Source organism: Topomyia yanbarensis, chromosome 3 (genome assembly GCF_030247195.1).
Source record: "Topomyia yanbarensis strain Yona2022 chromosome 3, ASM3024719v1, whole genome shotgun sequence".
Lineage (NCBI taxonomy): Eukaryota > Metazoa > Arthropoda > Insecta > Diptera > Culicidae > Topomyia > Topomyia yanbarensis.
The window spans coordinates 76,891,237-76,917,913 of record NC_080672.1 but is presented as its reverse complement, the minus strand read 5'-3'; the positions used below and the strand labels follow the sequence as shown (position 1 = coordinate 76,917,913).

Sequence of the window (26,677 nt, the reverse complement as noted above, 5' to 3'; positions counted from 1 at the left end):
AAAAAATATGTTAATTGTTTTTAATTGCTTCGGAATGACAAGACTCATTTCACAGAAGATATTTTTCGAAATCTCGGCCACTTTGAAATCAATAACTGCTAAGTGGTGCGACTTTCGTCGACTTAAACAGATGATAAATGTGTGAAACCCTATTAACAACAGTAAATCAAAGCGAGAATGGCGGAAAATTCGAGCAGGTTAATCGCATTTCCTCTCTTGCTTTTCTGAAAATTGGTTTCGACCTTTATGTCGTTTGCCTGCTATTCTCTAATGCATATCAAGGCTCCTTGCTTTCCTGTAAACAATGGAGTTTTGCTGAGTTTTCCGATCACCAATAATTACAAATCGCAGTTCACCAAGTCTAGCTACTAAATCGATGTTCGTTCCTTTATAGATAAAGGTTTAAGAGCAAATACAGTCATGACTTAGACTATAGTTTTATTACGCGCAACCAAGTGAATAATGGAAACCAATCCGAATGTCACTAATACAATTTTAACCTCTAGAATTATTAGGATGATGCCCCACCTCATTCCCACACAAAGGTGTTATCTTAACAATTTATCTAGAAGGCAAATGAATTTAATTAAACGTTATCTTGCAAACCGATATTTTGAAACAGATCCAACAGAGTTAACATATTTGTCATACAAAATTGTATAGTACCGTAAACCAGGGTGACTTTGATCATCGGGGTGACTTTGATCACTCGAAACTTTTTTCGTAGATCGCTTATTAAACCAGAATAGTCTACCGAATTATTTTAAATTGAAATGATTTTTACTCTAAACTTATAAAATACTGATTTGTTATACTTTTTGAGTAAATTGTTCGCTTTTCGGGTACAAAATTACAAAAAACCGAAATTTGACTTTACCTTATTTTTACGAAGCATCGTAAAGTGTCTATTTTTTATAAAACAAATAAATCTCAGATTTGAGCAGAAGTAATAAATTACAAACGAGTTTTATTTTCCTTTAAAGTGGGATATGCCAAATTTGCTTTTAAGAGTTTGTTTATTTTAAATACATTTTTTGTGAAACTAGTTGGCAATTATTTCAAATTATTTTAAGCTAAAATTCGCAATTTTTTTATTATTCAATATTCCAACGTGTTAAAATTGATGAAACTTTTTGTACATTGATAAAGTACTGAAATAAAACAATTTTAGTAGTTTTAAAGGTTTTCAGAATATTTTATTCTAGTTGGACACAAATTATACGAATTTCGGTTACCCGAACTTTACAGTACATTGAAATACTTTGTATAATACCAATTAACATCCATTTAACAATGATTATCTTTCCATAATTAGTTTAAACAAACATTTGAATGAAAAACATTGCCATCAATAACTTAATGTGGGTGAACATGGACGTTATCAAAGTCACCCCGGAATACGAAAACGGACTTCAACTGAAAACCATTTGTGAAAAAAATAGTTTTAAGCGGACAATTTTTGGTAAAACCATTCAATCTTGTTCTCCATACATCAGTACATGGTTTAAAAATATTAATCTTGAAAAAAATGTATTGCGTCCAAAAATATGAAATGATTACTTTGAAAATTGAACAATGTCACCCCGGTTTACGGTACCGAAAATACTGGTACTGGCTTTTGTTTAGTACCGGTATTACGGTACCAAAAATTGGTCGGTATTCCCGGGATTTTCGGTACCGGTACCACAACCCTAGTGACCACAGGTTTTTAACCACATAAAATCACAATGACCTCGGCTGAGATTGAACCCCAACCCACTGAGGTGAGTGACGGTCACGCTTACCACTTAACCAACGGCGCCGTCTATGGTTGGTGGATTGTTCCATCCATTTCTTCCATCTACCAGTTAAGCTCAGCCGGAAATGAACCGGAGTTCTTGCTGGTTCCAGTTCGTATTCTGGCTCCAGTGACACGACCGATTCTTGTTATAATCGGTTGTGTCACTGGAGCCTGAATACGAACTGAAACCAGCCAGAATTCCAGTTCATTTACGGCTGAATTTTACTGGGCTTGACCAGATTCTCGCTGACAACTGAAAAACTTAGCAAATGTAAACAATGCACTCTTAAGAGAAACTGGGCAAATTTGGTTTATTTCTCCCAAGTATGAAAAAAGCTATGCAAGTTTGAAGGTGTTGTAATATTCCACCGTTTACGAATAATATTAATAGATTTGAAATACCAATTCAAACGTCGTCATGACATTTCAGTTGTTTTCCAGACGTTACCCATCTTTTTGTACATGATAGTGAAACGAAGATATTCATATAGGTTTTTTCACATTTTTCGTGTCAGTTGCTTAGAAAATTGGTATCTTCCAGCCATACAACGAGTGAAGATAGGTACAACATTTTTTCTTTACTATCCTCTAACTTGTTTTTCAATTAATTTCTGTTTCTTTCTTCGTTTTCTTTACGTTAAATTTACTGTTTTTCTCTCCGAGTGTCTTTATATTTAAAACATCGTCTTTGACCAAATGTATACGTAGATGACAGTCGTGCCACCGAGTGGAGATAGAGAGGCCTTTGCTAGGCGGCCATTTTGTCCTAGCAAATATCTGGAGTGGCATTGTGCATCTCAAAACAAAAGATTTATTGAAGGCAAGCTTGTATGAAAAAGTCGATTCGAAATGGTTCCATAATGTCGCCCCTGCCTTTGTTAAAATCAAAACAAGCCAATGCTATTGCATGGGTAAGCTGACCAAATCTAACGAAAAAAATCCGTACACCATACCGCAACGAAGCGAAATCGTTCACCACGCTCAGGCAAGCAGTCCGCACAGTGTATGCGCGAACTTGTGGTAGCTACTTGTTCTACTTTGCCGCACAATTTCTATTCAATTTAATCATTTTTACTCTTTTAACGATATTAATTTTATCTGTCAAAAGTAGTGATGATATTTTCCTAGAAATATAGCAACACTGCCAAACATCATTTCGCTATCCGTGCAGTAACATTGCGTACGGTGCAAAAAGTCAGAATCAACCAATCAGGAGCTGAAACATTCTGACGTAAAATTGGAACAAAAACGACCCCCCCCCCCCCCCTCTATTGTCATGTCTTGTCTTTGTCTATGGGATGATTATTCAAAAAATAGCATGGCAATGCATAAACTTAAGAAAGTTCTGATACCTAGAAACTTCTCTAATTGGATAGTGTGAAGCGGTTTTGTATTACCAATTCTAGTATTCCATTTAAACTAAATTCATATTATTCATTATTTCAGGAAATCTATTAAGTTTTCTCGGTAAAGCCATTATCTCAACGTTTAGCATACTTGCGAAGCGAGAACAAAAATTATCGTCTAATTAGTATGTCAGTATATATTCCATACTCATATTTTATGACTGAATTGGAATTGTGGATGGGAAAACGAGTGAATCATTGAGCATTCAGTAATTTTCAGGAAGAAAGGCAAAACTATGTAATGGTCCAACGTACAGTACAGTCTAAAAAACTTCGTTTTAATTTTAAAACCCATAACCCTATAACCAATAACAAACAACGATAATTGATCGGTAACGATTCAATCGCTCCGTCTACCTTCCCCACCGATTAGCGTGCTGATGGGAACTAATCTGGGTCATATCTGTTCTCAGCTCGTCCCTCCGTCCAAAATCGGAGCCAAAATTATCAGTTCCACACTACAGTTCGCATCAACTGCTCCCACGTTACGATTTATTGCTTCAGCTATTGCATATCGATCAAATCAAGCAGAAAACGACAAACAACAACGCATTTGAAATTCAGCTCCGGTGGAAACGCGTTCGGGCTTGAACTGCGTGTTTTATCATTTAGCACGGTAATTAGCATAACAGGTTTAGACAATAACAACGTGTTCGGAATTCGCGCACTCATCGCTGTTATCGCTAGAGGAATGTGTGTCTCCTAGATAAGTTGCTACGGCGGGACAGCATCATTGAATCACACTGTCCGCTAGAATGTGCCGTTTGGAGCGGGGAAACTACGCGGGCAGTGGTCAAACTGCAATTCATTTATTTTTCGTCGTCACTCTCTTAGGCGCGTTGGAAAGGCAAATTTCACAAACTTTTCTGAAAATCCGTACGACATCTTAATCAGGCGCGCGCAATGCAGACTATGAGTCAGCCGGGAACGGGATCCAGCGTCATCCGATTAACGATTACCTATGCTATTTTTCCTCCCACATCCCCTCGGTCCTACTAAGTGAGGCAGTCGTGAATGAATTGCATTATTGTCACGGTGGTGGTGTCTCCGCGCGCAGTACAAGGTGAGGCTGCGACTTCCACTATGCGACCGAGACTGCAGCTGTCACCGTGACGCATTCAGGTGTGATTACCCCACTCGTTTCAATGTAATGCAATATGCAGTGCATGATAATTTGTAGTTGTAAATCGTTTTGAAAATGAGTTTGTTTTTATTTTTATTAATAATATACGACTACCGTGTAGTGATGGATTAACAGATATCGCGGACTTCCCGAGTGCTGGTGGATAATAAGACGGGTGATATTATTGATTAACTGGACGTTGAGATTGAATATCGATAGATGTATAGGGGAATTGTGAGTAAAACGAACATCCAAGTTTGTAGATGTGTTTAGATGGCACATAGATTGAAAATCGGTTAATATTAGGGCATGAAAATTCAATTTATTCATGACAAACTTTTTTACCGACAAAATGCCCCGTGTGTATGCAATTAATGTACATGCCAATCAGATCGGGCTAGCTCTTGGCCTAGTTTTCTGCTTGATGGACCGCAAATGTCAGTGTCCCAGTGTGTTTTCATGATACAATCGTCTAGATGGTCGATAAAACTGGTAGCAGTTCCATCTAGTCCACTGCAGACGCTGAATTATCACAGGATTGACTTTTCTGAGCTGTGTGACTACTTGCTCCATCTGGATGGGTCAACACACCTAGGAAACACCGATGTGGATGCAGGGCCGTCGAGAGCCGCGCCGGGCCCCGAAGCTTAAATTACTGACGGGCCCTACTCTAGACGATTTCTTATTTGAATGGGACTTATTTGTGTTAGGTATAGTTTCTTAATATAATCCACAAACTAACGGACTTATCACCGTGACATAGGGTTATGAGTCTATTTATTAGGGTGGGGCAAAATGATCGCTTTTTCAGCACAGCACTTTTTTGGTTCCATTTGGGGTTCCAAATAACTGTGCAAAATTTGGGGTCGATTGGATTTGACCCGGCGTAGCGCATTGCGTTTGAAATTTGTATGGAAATTAGTATGGGGAAACCTACTTTTTTGTATTTTCAATTTTACAGACTACAATTCTTCCTGCAGTATACCAACAATTAGATAGAAGTGTAGTCCAGGATATACTGAACAACTTTGCCGAAGGATGCATGGTGCTAGAATGTCTCTACAACAAGTTATAGCTGTTCAAAGTTCGATAGATCGAATTAATTGCCAACAATCTTTTTTTTTTGCCAATACTGCAGGTGTACCAATAGTATTTCATAAAGAATACCAAAATAACATCATATACTTTAGATTTACCACATTGGTATGTTTTGATGAATTATTCAAAAGCCTTAGCTCAATTTCATGGGCATAAGTAGTTTATCAATAGGGCGTAGTGAGGGGAGAGGGGGGGGGGGGGAGACTTTTAAATATGGAAATTCGAACTGAAATAACTGAAATCTTATCGAGTTGGAATATTCAGATGAATTATTTTACAACATTTACACAATCCACAAGAGCCCCAGTTCAACAGCAATTATTACTGCAGGTGATAGAACAACATCGAAAAGAGCATCCTATCAAATCTTAGTGTGTATTAAATTGAAATATGATCAATGCATTCCTCTGACATATCAACTCGGCATCAGTTGATTCAATCTGCAACTTTACTTACATTGATATAAAGTCAATGCAGAGGGATGCAGTATGTTTGGTTTCATCATTACTATTATGCATAGGACATTGGGCAAATGTTTTAAAATAATTCATCTGAACATTTCAACTCGACAAGATTTGTTATTTCAGTTAGAATTTCTATATGTTGGAGCCTACACACCCCCCCCCCCCCCCCTCCCTCTTACCTCACTACGCCCTATTGCACAATTACCTACACCCATGAAATTGAGCTAAGGCTTTTAAATAATTCATCCAAACATACCAATGTGGAAATCTAAAGTATATGATGTTCTTTTGGTATGCTATATGAAATATCATTGGTACACCTGCAGTGTTGGCAAAAAAAAAAGATTTTTGGCAATTAATTCGATCTATCGAACTTTGAACAGCTATAACTTGTTGTGGAGACATTCTAGCACCATGCATCCTTCGGCAAAGTTGTTCAGTATATCCTGGACTACACTTCTATCTAATTGTTGGTATACTGCAGGTAGAATTGTATTCTGTAAAATTGAAAATGCAAAAAAGTAGGTTTTCCCATGCTAATTTCCATACAAATTTCAAACGCAATGCGCTACGCCGGGTCAAATCCAATCGACCCCAAATTTTGCACAGATGTTTGGGACCCCAAATGGAACCAAAAAAGTGCTGTGCTCGGTTGATTCGGTTATGATTACGTTTTTCCATATAACAATGCCCCACCCTACTATTTATCTATATATTTAAACGGGCTCTATGCATCTGAATATTGGTTACTTCGGTTTATTCTTTAAAGTGTCAGGCACTAACTTTCGTGATGACAATTTTGGGGTAAAAACAAAAATTTCAACGAAATAATGCTATCTTCAAAATGAAGCATTCAAGGATAAATCTATATCGAAGTGTATAAGTTTATTATACGGAGAAACCGCCAAAAATGCACACAAGACAATTATTACTGTTTTTATCTTTCACTTTACGCTGGCTCGAGTTCACGCAGAAAATAGACTGAGAAGCGTTGTCTTTGTTGGAAAGAAATAGACTGTATAGCGAACCTTGTTGGGTCAGTTCGCTTTAAATCTTGGTGAAGCCCAAGTCTTGTTTAGTGAATCAAAAATTATGCAAGTTGAAGTTTGAACTTCTCTAATAAAACCATAAACTGACCAGTTTCCTATTTGCTACATAGCTGCACATCTTAGTTTAATCTGAAACTTTATCTTCGTCTATTAAATGGTTTATGCAGATTCATTCTTGATTATATCTACCAGGGACATCACCAAGCTCAATCGCAATGTAGGGGAATTATGGTTAAAACCGACACCTTAAGCTTAACACTTTTTCTAAGTTGCCACAAAACCAATAAAATTATAATTTTTATGCAGAATTGTTCTTCAAAAAATTCTTAACAAGATTTAATTTTTTCAGCGCTTCAAAAAATTAATTTCATTAAAAATTATTGGTTGTAAAACTTGGAAAACAAAGTGACTGTTTGTAGGCACTGCGGGTAAAACCGACACCCTATAGGGGTAAGATCGACACCCCCTTTAATTTATTTTCTCTCCACTTTATTAAAATCTTTATTTTTATTACAAATAAGATATATGCGTGATTAATAAAGTGGGAGTATGTATGATGCAAATATGTGCTTTTTATTGCTTCATCATGTAGTGAGGGGAAGAAAGTTCGAAAGCGTAGTACTATAAATTAGAGTATTTTATGCTGTAGGATTATTTATGGATATGAGTATTTCCAAATAATCCTTGCGCACATCATTGCAACCTCCAGTGTCATTTTATTTCGTAAGAGAAGATTTGCAAGCGTTCTACGTTCTGATAATTGGATTCATTCACTTATAAGTGACACACACACTTCTTAGTAAAACTATCTTTTTCAGATTTGATTTTTAGAACTCTGATCATCAACGATCTATTGGGGTATACATAATATCATTGTCTCATTGTGATAAAGTTCGTCTATGACAAACCAAGAGAACACTAGAAATTCGGTTTGATGAGCTTTTTGCAGAAATAGCAAAAGCTTCGATAGAATCAGATAAGCAAAATTTTTGATTTTTAAAGAGACTTACAAGAAATAAACACAATAAAAGTATTTCTGTGTATTTCTGCTAATACTATAGTGTTCTAATAGGCTAATTGAAGTGTCACAAAAATCCCCAGTATTTTGAAATAAATCGCAAGTATACACAACCATCTTAACAGTGTGTCGGTTTTACCCTAACCATAGGGTGTCGGTTTCACCCCAACAGCGCACATTTTTTAATAAAAGCAATTAAAAATATTGAATTTCTCAAACTCGTCTTCAATGCACCTAGTTGATCATAGGAAAGGCCGATAATAATAGGTACTGAAAAATAGGGTGATTTGAAAAGCTTTTGTTCGGTTAAAACCTTAAAATCTACCAACGAAATTTTACATCCAGACGAGTGTGAACGCTGCTGTCGTATGTTTTGTTTATTTTTATGACATTCGGCGCACTAACGTAAATCCAATTTTTCTTCAAATGCCCTACATAAACGTACTAATAATAATGCATCATTATGAAATGAATTAAACTTTGATTTCTAGGAAAAGTTTTTTTTTTATTCATTTCGTTTATTTGATAGGCACAAATGCGTTAGCTTGGCGGTGCCAAATTCTTTTGTTTTTACATTTTGGATATTTTAAAACTAGGAGGTTACAATGTTGAAATATTTTTTTTAAAAAAAAAGAAAAATTTTACAGCTATCTTAAGACTAGAAATAAGACTCTATATACAAGAGAGGGGGCAAAAGATTTTTTTTATGAAAAAATTTTAAAACAAGGAATTCAATAGTAATAATTTTTAGGAAATATTTACAGTTATCTTAAAACTAACAATATAGTTTGGTACACAAAAGGGGGAACAAATATCTATGAGAAAACTCGCTGGTGTTTTAAGACTAGGGTCACAACTCTATTTACAAGATGGGGGACAATAGTTTTAACAAAGAGGTAAAATTACAACTATCCCAAAACTAGGAATACAGAATACAAATTTGAACTTTTCCAGCGGAGACCTATGCTTGGTCAAGATATTCAGAGGGGGGCTGTAGAAGCAGCTGTATCAAGGACAGGGGAGAGAAAGCGCAGATGGTGACCGGGAGAGAAGAGCAAAACTTGCAACTTTCGGGCAAACGGGAGATCAGCGAAAGATTACCGCCTCAGTCTAGTAGGTCGGATTGGCGGATGGTATTCTTCGGACCCGCGGGGAATCCTTCAAAAGTTATCGGACCTTGAGTCGCTCTCGCTTCAGTTTCCGTAGTGGTAAGTGCGACGGCGGTTACATAGTTGCAGTCTGGAGCTGATCGGTCCCACAAGGCAGGAGAAAGCTTCTAAAACGAGAAATAAAAAGAGAGGGGCTAAATTGGGATATTTGTCGTTTTTATGAAAGTATAAATAAGGGACATATAGGGGAAATCACGATTTGCCAGTATATCTCGGACTGGGACATTAGGTGGTCTACCTCGGGCCCGAAGGGAATCCTTTAACTGAGACCTGGCGTCCAAGTACCCAGCGCATACCCAGACAACGTGCTCGATGTCGTGATAGCCCTCGTCACAAGCGCATAGACTACTCTCCGCAAGCCCAATACGCCGCAAATGCGCATCCAAGGTGTAGTGGTTGGACATAAGTCGGGACATTACACGAATAAAATCCCGACCCACATCCATCCCCCTGAACCAAGGCTATCTAGGAAAAGTTGTGGGGTATCGGTTTTACCCACAGTGTTGGTTTTTCCCACAATTCCCCTATAAACATTTACCGTTAAGTTGCTTAAAGTTTAATTTTAAGTAGGTTTCTTCGTCCAAATACACTCATTGGAATTCGTCGTAACACAATCGTAACGAAGCCTTACACTTTTTTTACCACTAAATTCTTCTTCAAGTGCCGGTTTCGATGTTTACTGGGACTGTAGTTGGTGTCGTGCATTTTGGCCATATCATCAATGGATTGGATGTAACGCACCTTCCTTCTCTGTTCTCGGTATCTAGTTCAGGGTTTTTGAACATCCGTGGACGCAATTCCACGCTTAGGTCATCCTACTACGTTCTATTGATTTCGGTGTATTCAGTATTTTGGCTCAGAACTTGGAGCAGGACCATTCACAATTAGTGTATACTGCAAGACGAGATATTATCTTTATGAATATTGCACCTGTTATTATTCGTACACCCAAAACAAACCCGGAAAGAATCACTTGTATTACTGTAATGATCGTTAGCTTAAATTCCAAGCGTTCTGGTAATGTGCAAAAATTGCAAGAAACTTCCTTGCATACAATGCAAGAACAGCAAAAACGAATTTTGCCTATGTATTAGCGATATATGTGTATTGGTGACCAACACGCGTTAGCAAAAAAGACTGCTGACATTGAAAAGCTGACCACACAGGCAGATTAATAACCAATACTTTATCCATCCAACCATGCTATCAGATAATTATTACTGGATAAAAGTCATATATAAACACTTGGACAATTTCACGATTAATGAAAAAACAGCGGACACACCAACATTTGAACTCATGCTCATGCGCCTCGCACCATTGAATATTAGCGCTGTTCTGTTCTTGCACATGAGAACAGAGCAGTAAAACTCATACTATCAGCACATCCGCAATTCGAATCTGTCTCGTGTGTAATAGATGAGCCACAATATTGCGTTTAATAGTGTTGGTGAGGAGTGAATAAAAGCCGACAGTAAATAAAAACTCGCCGTGCGTTGATATAAAACAAGCATAGGCTTGTGAATGTGGTGGCAATCCTTTGTGTTGTGATGAAGAAACGTATTTAGGAATAGCACGAGATGAAGTGTTATATGCTTACAAAAATTGAAAGTGGCTTTAACTGCAAAATTTCAAGCGATGCTAACATTATTTGCAAGTGATTGTACCTTGCAATTATTGCAAGAGACTTTTATTTCGGGTGTAAAGATTAAACAATTTACTGTCAAAAGATTTCAGTTCACAGACACACTTTTAGTCTGGCTTTCTCGCAACAGTTAATAGCGAAAAAATGTTATGAAAAATACTTTTTTATGCTCATTTTGCAGTTTGCGATAATAATAATTTCATAGATTTATCTTTCATTCTTTCAGCCTAACAATGTCAGTCCTTTTGAAGTAGTGAGTGGAAAGTTTTTGCTATACTTACAGATTTGTTTGGAATAAAAAATAATTATGTCGTTTTTCGAAAAGCTCAGATACAGAACATGCCAAATTGTTTCAGTGGATATTTTGGTTGACCAATCTAGTTTTGCATGTTATTTGAATATAATAGTTTTGTTGATTAAACGTAATTTGTTTATTTCTGATATTCCAACATTTTCTACTATATAGTAACAAAATATATTTTGTTGCTATATTTGTAACGATTGAATCTGGTTTAACTGTGCACACCGAAAAATTCTTTTTGGGGAAAAGGAATTAAAACCTTCAATTCATCGAAAGATATTTTTTAAAATATTCACAATAATAGTTCATATTTCGGGAATTTTTTCAATACGCTTCTATCAACACATTTTTCAATGGGGATAATTAATATAAGAATATTGCAATTAATGTTTGTCTCACATGATTCTTTTTAAATTTTCTACACTCTTGATCCAGTTTTATTTAGAGGAAAAATTGCGGGCCCCCAAGATAGACCCGGGCCCCAGGGTAGTTGCCCTGCCTGACCCCCCCTCTCGTCGGGCCTGTGTGGATGCAATGACTGTCAACTTCAGCAGAATAATTCAGGACAGGTTAAGAATAAACTCCCTGTAAACGACAGCCGGTTTCCCCGGCGTGGGCACGTCGTGACGTTCGACGCAAATGATTTTGTAAATTGTTTACAGATCATTTCGCCTCCATATTAGCACCCTGTTCAGCATCTGATCAGGAAATCGATAACGCATTAGAGACAGTTCCGCAAGATATCACAGACTAAAGTACCTTTCTGGTTTCTTCCGTAATGGTAATCGCAGCTGCAAGAAAGTTAAAAAGTTCATTCTCCCCTGGACCGGATGGGATTCCAGCTGTTGCTTACTGTCGCTGTGCCGTCGCTTTGACTGAACCTTTGGCTCGCATCTTTATCCAATCATTTAACCAGGCTAAGTTCCTCGACGTTTGGAAGCAATCCTACGTGTTGCCGGTGTTCAAAGCCGGAGATAAGCGAAATATCAAGCAGTACCGCAGAATAACGAATCTTTCTGCAGGATCTAAGTTGTTTGAAATTGTTGTCAACCAAATTATCCTCAGCTATACCATAAGCTATATCTCATCAAACCTACATGGTTTTATGCCTGGGCCATACTGCCGATATACGCATAAATGTCCCATGTGCTATGGGATTACCTATACACATGGGAAAATTATGCGTAGAGCGGCAGCATACGTTTTAACGAATCTGCCTGTATTTACGTCAACTTGCATGGAGAAGAAACAATAAGTAGACGTTATAGTATGACGGATTTGAAAGCAGCTTTTAACCTTTTAAACCATGAGATTCTTCTCAAGAAGTTTTCCAAGCTAGGAGCGTAATACAGGCTTACGACGGAGCTACGCTCTTATATTACGCGCAGAAAGCTTTGGGTGAAACCGGATTCTTACGTATCGGCTCTATTTACCAATAGATCAGGTGTACACAGGGTAGCAATTTGGGTCCAGTTCTCTTCGTACTGGTTTTTAATGATGAAACTGTAGTGCTAAGTTTCGCACATATTTGCCAACGGCCTTATGTTATTTTGTTTATTTGTCTATTTTGTTGTATCACCACCAACAGACCCCTTGGTCCCAATGGTGGTTACATAAACTAATTACATTTCAGAATACGCATTATTTTAGTTTTTATCGAATTCCTTGTCAGGTTGAAGTCAAACGCCGTCGCCACACGGTTAAACACACGCTGGAGTCCGGTAACAGCGCTCTGGCCCCCATAGTTAGTCCTCCTGAACGGGACTCGCAGAAGAGAGTTATTGCGCAGAGCTCGAACGCGAGCTTGAAGATTGAGGCGTCCGAGGATTGTAGGGCAATCCACCCTGGCAGTCAGTAAGTCCGAGACGAACAGGGCTCGAGAGCAGTCCCTCCGGATGCTTAGAGTATCGAGCTGTATTAACTGACAACGGTTTTCGTAGCTCGGCAGTTGAAATCTGTTTTGCCAAGGAAGATGTCGGAGTGCAAAGCGTATGAACCGGCGTTGGACAGCCTCGATTCTGTCACACCATTCTGGTAGTAAGGGTTCCAAACAGCAGAACAATATTCCAGTGTTGAGCGAACCAGCGCGCAATAGAGAGATTTTAAACAGTATACGTCCTTAAAGTTTTTCGCTATTCGGAAGATGAACCCAAGCTGTCTTGAAGCCTTATCCACAATGGATGATGTATGTGGTTTGAACGTTGGTGCCGAATCCATGATGACTCCGAGATCCTTGACGTTAGAGTGTCTTGGAATACTCGAGTCGAAGAGATGCTAGTTAAACTGAATCGGGTGGCGTTTCCGCATGAACGTAACGATTGAGCATTTGCTCGGGTTTAAAACCATTCTGTTTAGATCACACCACGTAGCTCTCCATTTCACTCTGAAGAAACTCGGCATCGGTTTTATCCCGTATTTGTCGAAACATTTTCATGTCGTCGGCAAAAAAAAGGCGGGGTCCTTGTAATTTGATGTTGACGTCATTAAAGTAGAGGAGGAATATCACTGGACCGAGATGGCTTCCTTGTAGGATGCCGGATATAGCGAAGAATGGTGTAGATAGACAGTCCTTAATGCTGATTTGGAGTTGCCTTCCATCGAGGTAGGAACGAAACCAGCGCAGTAGTTGTCCATGAATACCGAGTTTGTCCAGCTTCGCTATTGCGATATCATGATTGATTTTGTCGAAGGCCGCAGATAAGTTCATGTAAATAGCATCGGTTTGCAAGTTAGACTTAGTCATCCAGTCAGTCGAGGACTACCGAAGACTACAATCATTATTGAATCGCTTTGTGAACTGGTGTTGAATGAAAACCGTAGGAAGAAAGACGCGTTCGTCTTTAATTACAGTATCGATACATATATTCAATGAAGTCTGTGACCTGGGTATACTTTTTGACCAAAAACTGCCCTTTAAATGTGATATGACCAACATAATATCGAAAGCAAACCGGCATTTGGGATTCATTTCGAAGATATCACGGGATTTAACAGGTCCTTACTGTCTAAAATCTCTATACTGCGCATTGGTCAGACCAATCCTCGAGTACGTCTCACCGGTTTGGAATCCGCATCAGAGGGGCGCTGACATCATGACCGGCTTTTTAATTTTTATTAGGATAAATCATGAAATTGTTAAATGGGATTTATAACATAAGTATTGAAGTCACACAAAATTATTTATTCGAGCAATTTCATCACAAGATGGCGGCTGTGCAGCATTTTCCCTCATGCGCGTTTTTTGGAAGGGGTCCACGGCCGGAAATCTATTTCTCGTAATTCTGGACCTAGAGCCAAAGACTAAAATTTTCCTGATTCCTTATGTCAATAGCAAGCGACGTACGTAGGATTTTTTCAATAATTTGATTTCAGGCGAAATGGTGCATTTTTCAGTGAAAAACGCCAAAAATGTACTAAAAATCGCCACAGAATTGTTAATTGAAAAAAGTTAAGCAATAAAAAAATAAAATCCTACGTACGTCGCTGGAGAAACCAATTTTGAATATATTGTGAAAATTTCAAAACGATCAAAAATCATTTGTTCGATTTACATTTCCGCCCAGCTCAAAAAAAAAGCGGTTTCGAGAAAAACGTGGTTAATGTTTTCAGTACACACGGCATATACATAAGAGGCGTGACGGCACCGGTGGTTGAGTGGTAAGTGTGACCGCCACTCATTCCAGTTGGCCTGGGTTCAATTCCAGCCGAGGTCGTAGAGATTTTTCTGAGATAAAAATATCTGTGGTCACGTCTTCCTTCGGAAGGGAAGTAAAGCCATTGGTCCCCGTTCCATGAAATTGGTGGATCGATATCTAGTCCAGGTAGTGAAATCACCTCTCTAGCGTCGGTAAAGAAGAAGTAGATCCAACTTCTATACTATTACTAACAAAAATATACTCCTCCCGTGATACTTGAGGAGTGCGCAGTAGTCTATACGGCCACTAGCAAAAAGCAAGTATCGGACTAACCATTCCTTCCCTTTCCTTCCGTGATCTACGTTCGGGTCTAGCTGGCGCCGGTATTGATCAAAAACACTTTAGGATTACCAGGAGTTGCACATTGAAAGATATTTCTCGCTACTCCCAAGCATAATTATCTACTGATTCCCTGTGCAACTTCAGCTAGTCCCGATCGATAACGGAGTAGAAGTCAGGGATGGTCGCACAAGCTCGCAAGCTCAAGCTCACACGGAATATACATAAGAGGCGTTGCAGCAGAATTGAAAATTTGATTATTGTTTTCGTCTTCCATGTTTTGGGATATCATTTTTAACATCCTAAAGCACATTTTAGACTAATAAATAGAAAATCGATTTTTTGAAATTCTACAGTGATGTAACTCCTTAATCGTGGCAGACCTGTTTGAATAGGTGCATTTGCCAGTGCAGTGGAGTAGCCAGGGGGAAGTTAAACTCCCCCCCAAACCAAAATTTGTTGAATTGAAAAAAAATGATGCTCACTTATTAAATATTGCTCCATAATAATTTTGTAAGTATAATGTCTGATCGCTACATTGAAAACCTATTTTAGGCATCGCGAGGACTTTTGGAAAATTGAGGGAATTGGATCTTGTAACTGACCTCTTAGCAGAGGTCCCATAATTTTCAAGTTATCATGAGCTCTTTATTGAAGAGATGCTCCAAAATATATATTGAGGACAATGCTTCGAACGGGAAGCGAAGTTTAATTAGGTTGATTGTCTATAAACATAAACATGCACACCGAAAAATTGCATATTAACAACAATAATATTTTGAAAAGTAGAAGGAATATGATGGAAAATGACGTTTCCCGTTTGTCTCTAGCAGGCCAGAATCGGTTTTTATGAGCTTTTGTTTTTTGTTGTATTATCAATTATATAAATAGCTTCCAAGCAGGGTTAAAATAATAGAAAATTCAAAACATTTCAAGTTAGTGGCTATTGATGATGCATATTTGAGTGTTGAATTGAATGGTGCAATAAAATTTTGTATCCGAGGACTCGTTTTGGAGTTGTGATCTTTAATAGTGAAGATTAATGCTCGAAAACATTTTTTTACGGTCACGGTCACATTATTTTGAAACTTGTAACTTTGAATGTTTATTATCATTGAACAATATTAGTATTTATTCTTTAAACAAATTTAGTTCTATATTTAATTTCTTCAGCAAATTTTTCGAAAGTTGCAATTTCAAACAACTTTGTTGAAGGGGGCGGGCTAAGTGTAGTTGGTAAGTTGATTGCCTTGTACGCAGCTCACCCGGGTTCGATTCCTAACGCGCGGGGATTAGGTAAGGTTAAAGGAATTCTAATCTGACAAAAAGAACCGAAAGGCCCTAAGGTTATAGCCGCTCTAATAAAAATAAAAAACTTTATTGAAGACATTTCATTACTAATTTTGTTGAAGACATGAATACTTCGTATCGAAGTATATCAGGCTACATGTGAAAGAAAACCTTTAAAACAAGTTATTCTGATGTTACTTTAATCGATAAATCTCTTGTGCTGTGTATAAACAATAAAATTCACATTATTTTCAAGGTAGTCTCTGAAGCTTACAATAAAAAGTTTTATTGAAAAGAACTGGCTTCAAGAAAATTTCTTAAACATCGTTTTATATCTTGATATATTTCATTTATGAATCCTTTATATTTCTAACAAAGTTGTTTTAAAATTACTTTATCAACAACATTGCTGAAGACAAGTTTCTAACTATTTTGAGCTTTGAATCACTTCTCCATAATTACTTCTAGCAGATTTATTCACCAACATTATTATATCAAAAGAGGTTGTTAAACCTTCAAAGTTGATAGTGTACAAACTATCTTATCTTGATCGTTAGAAAAGTGTTTGAACATTTATTCCATTTTGATAGCGCACTTTGTATTTGCATTCTTTGACTTCGTTTACATATTATAAAAGAAATTATAAAAGGCACCTGTTAGACAAACTTTGTTTCTAGACTTTCACTAATTTATCAAACTTACATTAAATTGAAGCATTTTCGGAAAAATCAACGATTTTTATCAACCCCCCCCACCCCCAAACCAAATTTGTGGCGACGCCACTGATCGTCATCCATATATATGGGAATTTTTAATTTTCGTGTCGTGTTCCATGTTATTCTGTGCAGTGATGTTTTCTTCCTCAGATTTGACCTCCTTAGGATGCTTCCGTAGTGCTTGCTTCATAATAACCCATTGTTTTTTTATGGGGCTTATTTCCGGTGCGTTGAAGGCGGGGGTTTTTCATATCCTTGGGTGTGAAAGTGACCCCGTTGCTTTCGGAAAACATTTGAATAAAGAATGGCACGAAACGAGATCCGGCCAGAAGATCGTAGGGCTCTCGTGTTGCTTAGACAGAGGAAGCAGGCGCTTCTGTAGACACTCCTTGAATCATATCTCTCCGTTTACAGTACCGGTAGTCCGACCGGCGCACTCCGTTTGTCGCATGAGCAGATCCCTTGCCAAATCATGTATTTATTATAAAACTTGGAAAGTTTCTGCTGCCTTATTTCCTCCGGAACATCAAACTTGTGCTGGGAGGTGAAGAACAGTAGCCCCGGAAGCTGCTGTAAGTCCGCCTTGACGTAAGCCTCATCATCCATGATGAGACAATGAGGCTTCGTTAGCATCTGGGAGTACAGTTTCTGGGTCCGTGACTTTTCCACCGTATTTTACCGTACGGCACCATTTGGAGCCTTCTGAACTTTGTACGTATGCAGGCCCTCCCGGTCCTTAGCTCTCTGAACTTATGACATGGACAGATTCAACTTTTTGGTAACATCCCTAACCGAAGCATTGGGATTCAACTTAAACGCTTTCACAACACGCTTGTGATCCTGATTACTAATAGAACATACATTCTGACTATTTCTCCTTCCGTTCGATGCTCAGAATTTGCTAGTACCGTTTAATCACACGATTCTCTGTTGATTGCACGATTCCGAGTTATTTTCCTATGTCCCGATGAAAAAGCTGAGGATTTTTCAGCAGTTTGCGCAAAACAAGTTGCGACGTTGCTTTTCGGGCGACACCATTTTTTAAATTTTTGAAAAACTGACAGCGATGGAAATACAGTGTCAACAATATACTCTAAACTACTTCTACAAAAATTTTCAAGAGAAAATAACCAATGGGTTTTTTTCGAGATGCAATTTGATGTGGGATACTCTTTAGTACGGCATTCTTATTTATTTGCATCGCCGGAGGCTACGGTACTATTCTGTTTGTGTAATGCATAACTAACAAAGTGGTTGTGATAGTCGTTTTATGTTGTAACGAAATCTTCGATGACGAAACTTGTTCGAATCGGGGTTTTCAGTGTTTTCAGAGGATTCCAACCAACGAATATAACTATAACTGTTGGTGAAGGAAGGAATATTCAAATAAAATCTTTGGAGTTTTGTATGGTGGAAGCGAACCGAAAACCGATTTACACGTGCTGTCTCATGGCAAAATACTTCTTCCGTAGCCTTCAAACTACGTAATGATGATATTATAGACACATTTTCAGTTATCTTATATTTTGAATTTCACGAAGCTCTATTGATGCAGCACGTTATCGAATACGAAAATGTTAATATGAGCATTCCTGTATGGTGATGAATCCATCGAGGTACGACTACACGATCTGGCACCTCTTATGTATTTAAATAACTCATGTCCAATTATGCAGAGGCGGTTTCTGTCAGGGAAGATTCTTGGAGGACCGTCTTCCCAGCTGTTCCCTACGATGTTCGCGTGGTGAATGCATCCGACAAAACTTATTCCCTTCTACCGGACTCTTCGAATCATAGCAAATGGAGTTCAATGTAAGTACTTAAAAACGTTGGTTACGCACCCGAGATAAAACCCCACGTGCCAATTCTGTAGTCAGACGTTACAACGCGGATAACCATGGATAGCAGTTAAGGAAAATTCTGCTAGAGATAGCAGTACACAGTGAACAGTCAGGATAAGGATTTCATTTCTATGCTCACACTAAATTATTGTTTTAACTGAAAAAGAAAGCCAAAGTAAGCAAAACTGAGACTCCACCAATGCACAAGAGGACCACGACCCTATAGGCAACCATTCTTGATGCACAGTTCTAATAGGAAAAAGAGACCAAAATTTTGAATACGAAATACAAATACGCTCCTTTCACCGAAAAATGTTCCCAAAATCATGAATAAAGTGCCATGAATTCTGGAACATCATAGGACCATGAACAAAAATCATGTATGTATGTATTATAATTATGCTCGGTATCCCTTCAGCAACGCTCGCATTACGCGTTTGTTAGTGGATAATTGTTTCACGGTTTCCGCCATGTCAATACCAAATCGATTTTCTGCACGTGAACTAGTTCACAACTTTATGAACATTATTCATAAAACTAAAGGTTGACTCATGATGTTATTTACATATTTAGCCACATTTCTGGATATTTTCTCATGAACTATTTCAAGAAACTCGGAATATTATTCATGCATCCATTCGATTCTCGCGAACTAATTCGTGATTTCTAATATTTTATTTAATCCAACATATGTGCTCGTGGAGTAGTTCACATTCATGTACTCGTGAACTGGTTCATGATTCCTAGCACATGATTTACGGTCTACTTTGCGTGCTTGCGATATTTAGAAAGTATCCATAACCATTTTCAATTTCATGCAACATGGTAATTAAATTGTCACGTGAACTATTCCGCAAAATTTGGAATCATTTTTGTTACACACACTTTGTTATGAAATGTCCAGCTGCTAGCGACCAGCATCACAGTGCGACGACTTAGAACAAAAGGTGGACTAAAGTCCAAACTTTGCCGTGTCGGTTTAAATAGGACGATTTTATGTAATTTTGGTACGCTGAATTCGTTTTTGATATTAAAAAAAATTCAAAAATAAGCGTTTACTATTCATTAGGGTGTCTCAAAAATATTTTTTTTCGAAGTCGTTCTTAAAATTTGTGTATATTAATTTTCGTGTACTAAATCGTTTTTGATATTACCACATGTAAAAAAAATTTCATTATACGTTAGGGTGGCTCAAAGATTTTTTTTGTAGGTGAAGATACAAATTTTCTTTTTAAAAAAGTTTTTGTGCGCTAAATTTCTATTTTAATTATAAAAATAGAAATTAGCTTTACTACTTATTAGAGTGGCTCAAAAGTAAGTATTTTGTCTTTTATAATGATTTTTTTCAATAGTAATTTTTAATAGTATCTTACAATCCGTGACCAAATGCCATCTCTTATTACTGAAAACAAAGTGGTCGTTCATCTTTCTATCGATTAATTGACAAGTCTTTATGGGGCTTCAGAAATGACTATTTCGTTTTTATGAATCAAATAAGATGTGTTTGACTAATTTTGGAATATTTGTTTCGTTAGTGGGTTATTTGATATGAAAGCTACATTTTCTATCATTTTCAAAACAAACATTTTGAGCATCTTAGTGGAATGTTTAATTACATTCACTAATCAACAAGATTATTAACGATTTTTTTTTGTAGGTGTGTTTTAAGTTACTTAGATTGCTTATTTCATATCATAAATGAAAATAAATCCAAAACCCTTTCTTCGTGTACATGGTTCATTTTAAAATGGCCTTATTTTATTTGGATATTATCGCATAACCTTAAGCTATATCAGTGCTATGCAAATTCGGGTTAAAATAGTATCACCAAATGACCAGAACTCAACTGTGTTCACTCTATTTGACAGTTGCGCAAGTTAGCAAGAAAAAGTTCCAGAAACATTTTATACCCTATTTCAGATGGTTGATAATATTTGCTGATTTTCAATAAGTCTTAATACCTCTACCATCTAAAAACATACTTCCCACTCGGCTCCTTAGTCCTGATCACTAGTAAAACTCTTGTAGATCATGCTCTCAATGCTATTTGAAAGTTGTGCATGTATTCGTGTCATTATTCTAGCTATAAAGTGATTATTCAAATTCAATATTACTAATAACCATGCGTCTCCATTCAGTTTTTTCAAAATTTTGACTGCTTATCGCAACTTTTCGCAACACTACCATATACTCATTTAAAAGAGAAAATTAAAAGCTTTCGAATGAGTATAATGTCATCGCGGGCATTCACGGGCGTCGTTGTTGCTATCGCATTTGAAGTTTGTATTCAATAAAAATTCATGACAAACTGTTATCTAAACACTAACAAAAGTAACTAGTGACTTATTTCTGGCGATTTTATGATGTAATTTTATCACACCGATAATTTTGGTGAAGTAATACAATGCATAAAATCAACCATTTCTTTGAAAAACGAAAATAACCGGATGTAGTTCCTATGGTCAAATTATGCAAAAAAAAACTTGAATTACGCCCTTAAAAAAAGCTACCAAAAATTCATTTTACGTTCAAATCACTTAAAGTCTCGCAAAAATATCTCTGATGGCCCAGCCGATAGGAGAAAAATACTAGCGAGAATATCGCATAACATTCATATATGGACTTAAGTCCATTTCGGGCTCGTTCCACTGTGCAGCAATAGAAACGAGCATCATTTGACACGGTTCAGAGTGATGTCCAGACAGTTACCGCAAATCAGGCACATGTTTATGATCCACTTCATGTTGTGACGTTACTCCGAGTAAAAAACTGATAGTGAAATAACAGATCGCGATGCGGCGAAGAGAGACTAGTGGTACTATGATAACACTGTTGATATCATGCACATGAGTCATACTACTCCATGTGTTAAATTCGAAAGTAAGCTCTACAATAAAATATTACGATAACGTGAACAGAAGAAACGAACAGAGTGACTAATATTTTGAAACCGTGAACATAAATCACACAACTTGTGACAAAAATCTCAAAAATCGTGACCAAGATTCTGAAATCATGAACACAAATAAACATAAATCTCTACTCATGACTAAAATATCACGACAGCGTGAATAGAAATTATGAAAATCAAGCTCCTGAAGTCATGAACAAAAATCACATTACTCGTATTTAAAATATCAAAATCGGGACTAGGAGCCCGAAATTATGTAATTATGAACATGATTCAATCTGCCCATGACTAAAATATCACGATAACGTGAATAGAACTTACAAAAATCGCGACCAATATACTGAAATCATGAACATAAATCCATCTAGTGTGACAGAAAAATCCGATAGTAAACTCATGAATAGAATAGCTCGATAACATGATGAGAAATCACAAAAATCCTGAAATTACGAACATCGTTTACTGTCGGTTGTGTATTCCCAAATTATGAACAAAAACTAAACATGTCCAGGAAACAACAACAGTAACCCAACCAAAGATTGGTGGATCCAGGGGGAGGGTCCTGGGGATCCGGACCCCCCCCCCCCCCCCCCCGAACGAACATTTTTAACTTCTTGAGAAATTTTAAAATAGTTTGTATTTGAAATTCGTTTTAAATTCAAAAGCATTCCAAACCAGATTCGACCACCAAAACTGATTTTAAATAAATGAGGGTATTACATATTACGTATTGTACAATGAACATTTCAAAATCGAAATTTCGTACCTCCTCCGAAATTTTTTTCTGGATCCGCTCCTGCAACCAAACATTCGAATGTAACGCCATGGGTATATTTGAGATGAACTAGTTTTTTGCAACACAATTCGTTTTATGAATACGAGTTTTACATTCATAATTTCAGTCACGATTTTCGTAAATCGTTCAGTTCACGAAATCGTTATCTTTTTTAATAAATTTATGAACGGATTTTTTCCGTGTGATTAACGCTTGAGAGTGGAATTGTTGCATTGAACTGAAGGAAAAGAAATGAAAGGTATTTAATATGTGTAAGCGCAGATTCAATAATGTCTTTTCAACTGGTACTTAGACATTCTGCAGCGCTGTGGTGACCGAGGATGGCTTTGAAAACCTTGTTATTAGTTAGTCAGTGAACAATTTTTGCTGTGGGTAAAATCTTCGTCGAAACAATCGAAAAAATTACTCGAATATTCCTTCAATCAAATAAAAATCAAAAACACTCGTCTAATCATGATATTTGTTGAAAAATCAACACATTTTGGTTCTGATATCCATCTCAGCTCGGGCCGGGGGTGGAGATCACCAGGGGTCGTAATTGCTATTTGATTAGTAGCACTGAATTGGAGCAATCGCTGCATTAGCAGCAGTTAACTCGCGTGTCCACTTCCTCAATCCCTTCCACTATCCACTCTCCGCCCTCATCTACATCATTCTCGGACACGACATGGAAGTATTTACGCGCTCTGTGGAATTCGACCGTTTGATTGAGGCTCGTCAAAAATGTTAATAACCGACAAGTTTTGCCTGTAAGTCATCTTGGCCTTTGTTTTGAGTCGTTGCCGTCGTCGACGTCGGAACTGCAGCTGCCTCGTGCGGTGATTATTAAATTTCCCTTTCGAGGATGACTACCCTTGGTACCCAACCTCCGGCCGGTGTGATCCACTAGTGTCGATCGTTTTGTGGTTAGCCGAGAATTTCTGTGGTCACTCGTCGTTCGGCAGAGCCGCCATCGTGTAGCATTCATTCACACCTCAGCTCCGCTTCAATAAAAGTCTGGGGAGGACCAAAGCAGTTTTTAGTTTCCACTGGTGGCTAATTCCAATACAGACACACACACAGAACTCAGCATCATCAGCATTAGTATCGACACGCTCGGGGGTGGTGAATCATATCTTCCGATGGGTTTGGGCTCGCCTCGATCAGTCGTCGGGTAAATCCAACAGCAGCAACAAGATCAGGCACTGCTGTTGCTGCTGTAGCAGGGTTTGTTTGGAATTGAAAATTACGCAAACTATAGTCTTATATATGCGAATTGGTTACAACGATTTGTCATCACTAGTCAATCACCGCTCCGCAAGGTAGGTTGTGTTTACCTAAACGGGAAGTTTTATGTGCACAGGTGAAAAAAAATCATGTTCAAAGGATTCATAAAGTTCAATGGATATGCTGTGGCAATCAGTTGCATAAACTATGCCATCACGCGGATACTGGAAACGAACGTCGAGGGAAGCGTGCTGCAGAAAATTCCTTGTGAGTATTGAAAGTTCGTTGAATTTATTGTGGAAGCAAATCCTTACGAATAACGTTTCAATTTTAGGGATGAACAATCTTCTAGCAACCAACTCTCGACCCGAATCGGTTATCTACATCGGTTTCCTGGTGGCCTGTGTGATCTTCCTGATGGGAATCTTTTGGGTAAGTGTTTCAGAACAAATAATTCTGGAAGCAAACTAACCAAATCATCTTTTACCAACAGGAATGCAAAGTCCTCATGATACCGTTCATGATCTCCTACGTCGTGGTTCTGTACGAGGAAACCAACGGGACCTTTCTTATGAACCACCTGTGGCAGGTTGCCTATACATTCTACGCGGCAGTCAGTGTGCTATTGTTGCTAATGCTAGGGATCTGCAAGGGCTGTCGAGGTGATGACGGTAAAACGGGTGACAACAATCGCAAAAATCATAGAAGAAGTTGTTTGGAGTTTTGCTGCTGCTGTTTCCGCTGCTACCGGAATCCTCAGAAGATCAAACCGGACATATCGAGGCAGTGTTCCTGCGAGACACTTAACATCAGGGTAGCAGAGCCCCACGAAAAACACTATCATCGGGTGATATTTGTGTGATTCGAAGCTGATAGAGACCATGGAAAAATGGGTCACAAAGTGACTATTGGTGCAGAGACGACCAAAGAGAGGGTCGCCTCAGTTTGACTCCTCGAATCGAGAAGCAACAGAAAACTTGTGATTTTTAGACGAAATGCGAGTTAGTTACCGTGTAGATAGTTAGATCGATCCCACCTCTAGTGAATTCATGGATCCCCCATTAGGTTTAGGCGAACGACGACACGAAACGACACAAGCTAGGATTTCAAAGAAAAACGTACTTAGGATAGTCATACTCAGTAATGTAGTGATTAGGTGATAAGTGTTACCAATGCAATGACTGATATACAAAGATTTAGGAGGGGGTGCATTTAAGAGCACAACCACGGTAAACTATTAGTAAGTTGGCGTGACTCATCTACAATTAGCACCGATCATTGGATAACGGAACAGAGTAGGCGACAATTTATGAAAGTTACTTTCCCAGGTGTAGTCAACCCCGTGACTGCTGATCGGTGACTCATTCGGTGGGGATCACGTTTCGAGCCCTGGAAAAGGGTGTTTTGCAGGAACTATAAAACTATTTATGTCTGTTAGGTGCTTGCTGTAAGCGTGTGTACTTTAGTGAAATATTGCAGTGATATTTAATAAACGAAAAAGGAAATAGAAATTCTAGTGCTTTTCTGTGATTTTACAACGTATTTTTTGGACGATATTGTTTTTTTTTCTATTAAGAATACTCTCAATAAGGATAATACACTAAAAATATTATTACAGTTGACGTCAACAGCATCGCTTCATTTGATTTTGTAAGAGTATTGACTTTTACATCTTTTAACCATTAAATGGTTTATGTAAAACAAAGAAGTTATAAGAGATCTGTTAGAAACAAGGCTACACAACTCAAAATAATCTTACAGTTTTTCATTGTATAGCCTGTAATAAAAACATCCATCATTTGTAATCTAATGTTCGTACAATATGAAAGTTACATGACTTTAAATTCATGTATGTGTTTGTGATCATAGCATTATCAGAAAACAAATAGTCACGGTACAGTAGTGCATTGCAAAAGAAATTTTTTTTGTATTCTCAAAGGCCCCCCTCTCATACTGTGACAAATATCAAAGTAAGCTCAGATGACAAATTTCACATCATTTGGACAATTTTAGACCCCCGCCCACTTCGCTTAAAATTTTTTTGAAACTGGTACTATGGGAAAACATGGAGGAAAAATACATTAAATGCTATAACTTTTGAAGTAGCAATCAGAAAATTACAATTTATACCTCTTTTGAAAGTAAATAATCTATAGTTTTTGAATGAAGATATTTTTGTTTCTTGGAAAATACGGGAAAGGGGGGATCTGGGCCATTTTGGCCCCGAAATCCCATATTTTTAATGATTTTTCTGCTCTGTGATGCAAATCATACATATTTTGTAGTTTTTCTAATGTGAAAAAATCTAAGAAATCGATCGGAGCCTTTTTGACCTTAGTCCGAACACGAGAAGTTGGGGTTATAGGGCCTTTTGTCATTCATATAAAATTTTATCATTTTCTCATGCATATATCTCTATTATTCTTCAATCAATTTTCATTAAATGTAACTTGTTGAACGTGTAAAATTCCAAGGAATAAAACAAAAATAAAAACGGTAGAGGTAAAATTCAGAAGCATCAAACTTTTTGATATTTACTCTACAAATCTCATTTTTTTTCATTATTTGTCCCAATACCTCAACTTTCACTATTTTTCCAGGAATGAAACTTTTCTCATGTGATCCCCAAGCATATTTTACACTAAAAGTAGTAAATTAAATAAGAATTTTGTTGTTAAATGGAGTTAATATGTGCGATTTTATGATAAAAATGTGAAATCGACACTATATGTCAGATAATTTGATGTTCCTGAATTTTACCGGTAACGAATCTATTTTTGTTATTATCCTAAGGATTTTCCACGTTCAACAAGGTATAGTTTATGAAAATTGAGTGAAGAATAATAGAGATATATGCACGAGAAAATGATGAAGTTTAATATGAATGACA

General features: G+C 37.5%; 2 protein-coding genes across 3 annotated transcripts in view; one reads left to right on the top strand and one right to left on the bottom strand.

Annotated features, from left to right (window-relative positions):
* Positions 1-26,677, bottom strand: part of LOC131690732 (roundabout homolog 2-like) — an 834,482-nt gene that overhangs the window by 185,373 nt on the left and 622,432 nt on the right. The window lies entirely within an intron of this gene.
* On the top strand, positions 23,462-25,284 carry LOC131690733 (uncharacterized). The gene is made up of 3 exons (XM_058976692.1): positions 23,462-24,054; positions 24,122-24,219; positions 24,281-25,284. The coding sequence occupies exons 1-3, from the start codon at positions 23,937-23,939 to the stop codon at positions 24,647-24,649; spliced, it is 585 nt and encodes a 194-aa protein (XP_058832675.1). The 5' UTR covers positions 23,462-23,936; the 3' UTR covers positions 24,650-25,284.

Excerpts from the sequence above, each read along its gene's own strand:
- LOC131690733 (XM_058976692.1), top strand. The coding sequence starts at position 23,937 with ATGTTCAAAGGATTCATAAAGTTCAATGGATATGCTGTGGCAATCAGT. Across the intron at positions 24,055-24,121 it reads CGTGCTGCAGAAAATTCCTT|GGATGAACAATCTTCTAGCA; the intron begins GTGAGTATTGAA and ends TTTCAATTTTAG. Across the intron at positions 24,220-24,280 it reads TCCTGATGGGAATCTTTTGG|GAATGCAAAGTCCTCATGAT; the intron begins GTAAGTGTTTCA and ends TTTTACCAACAG.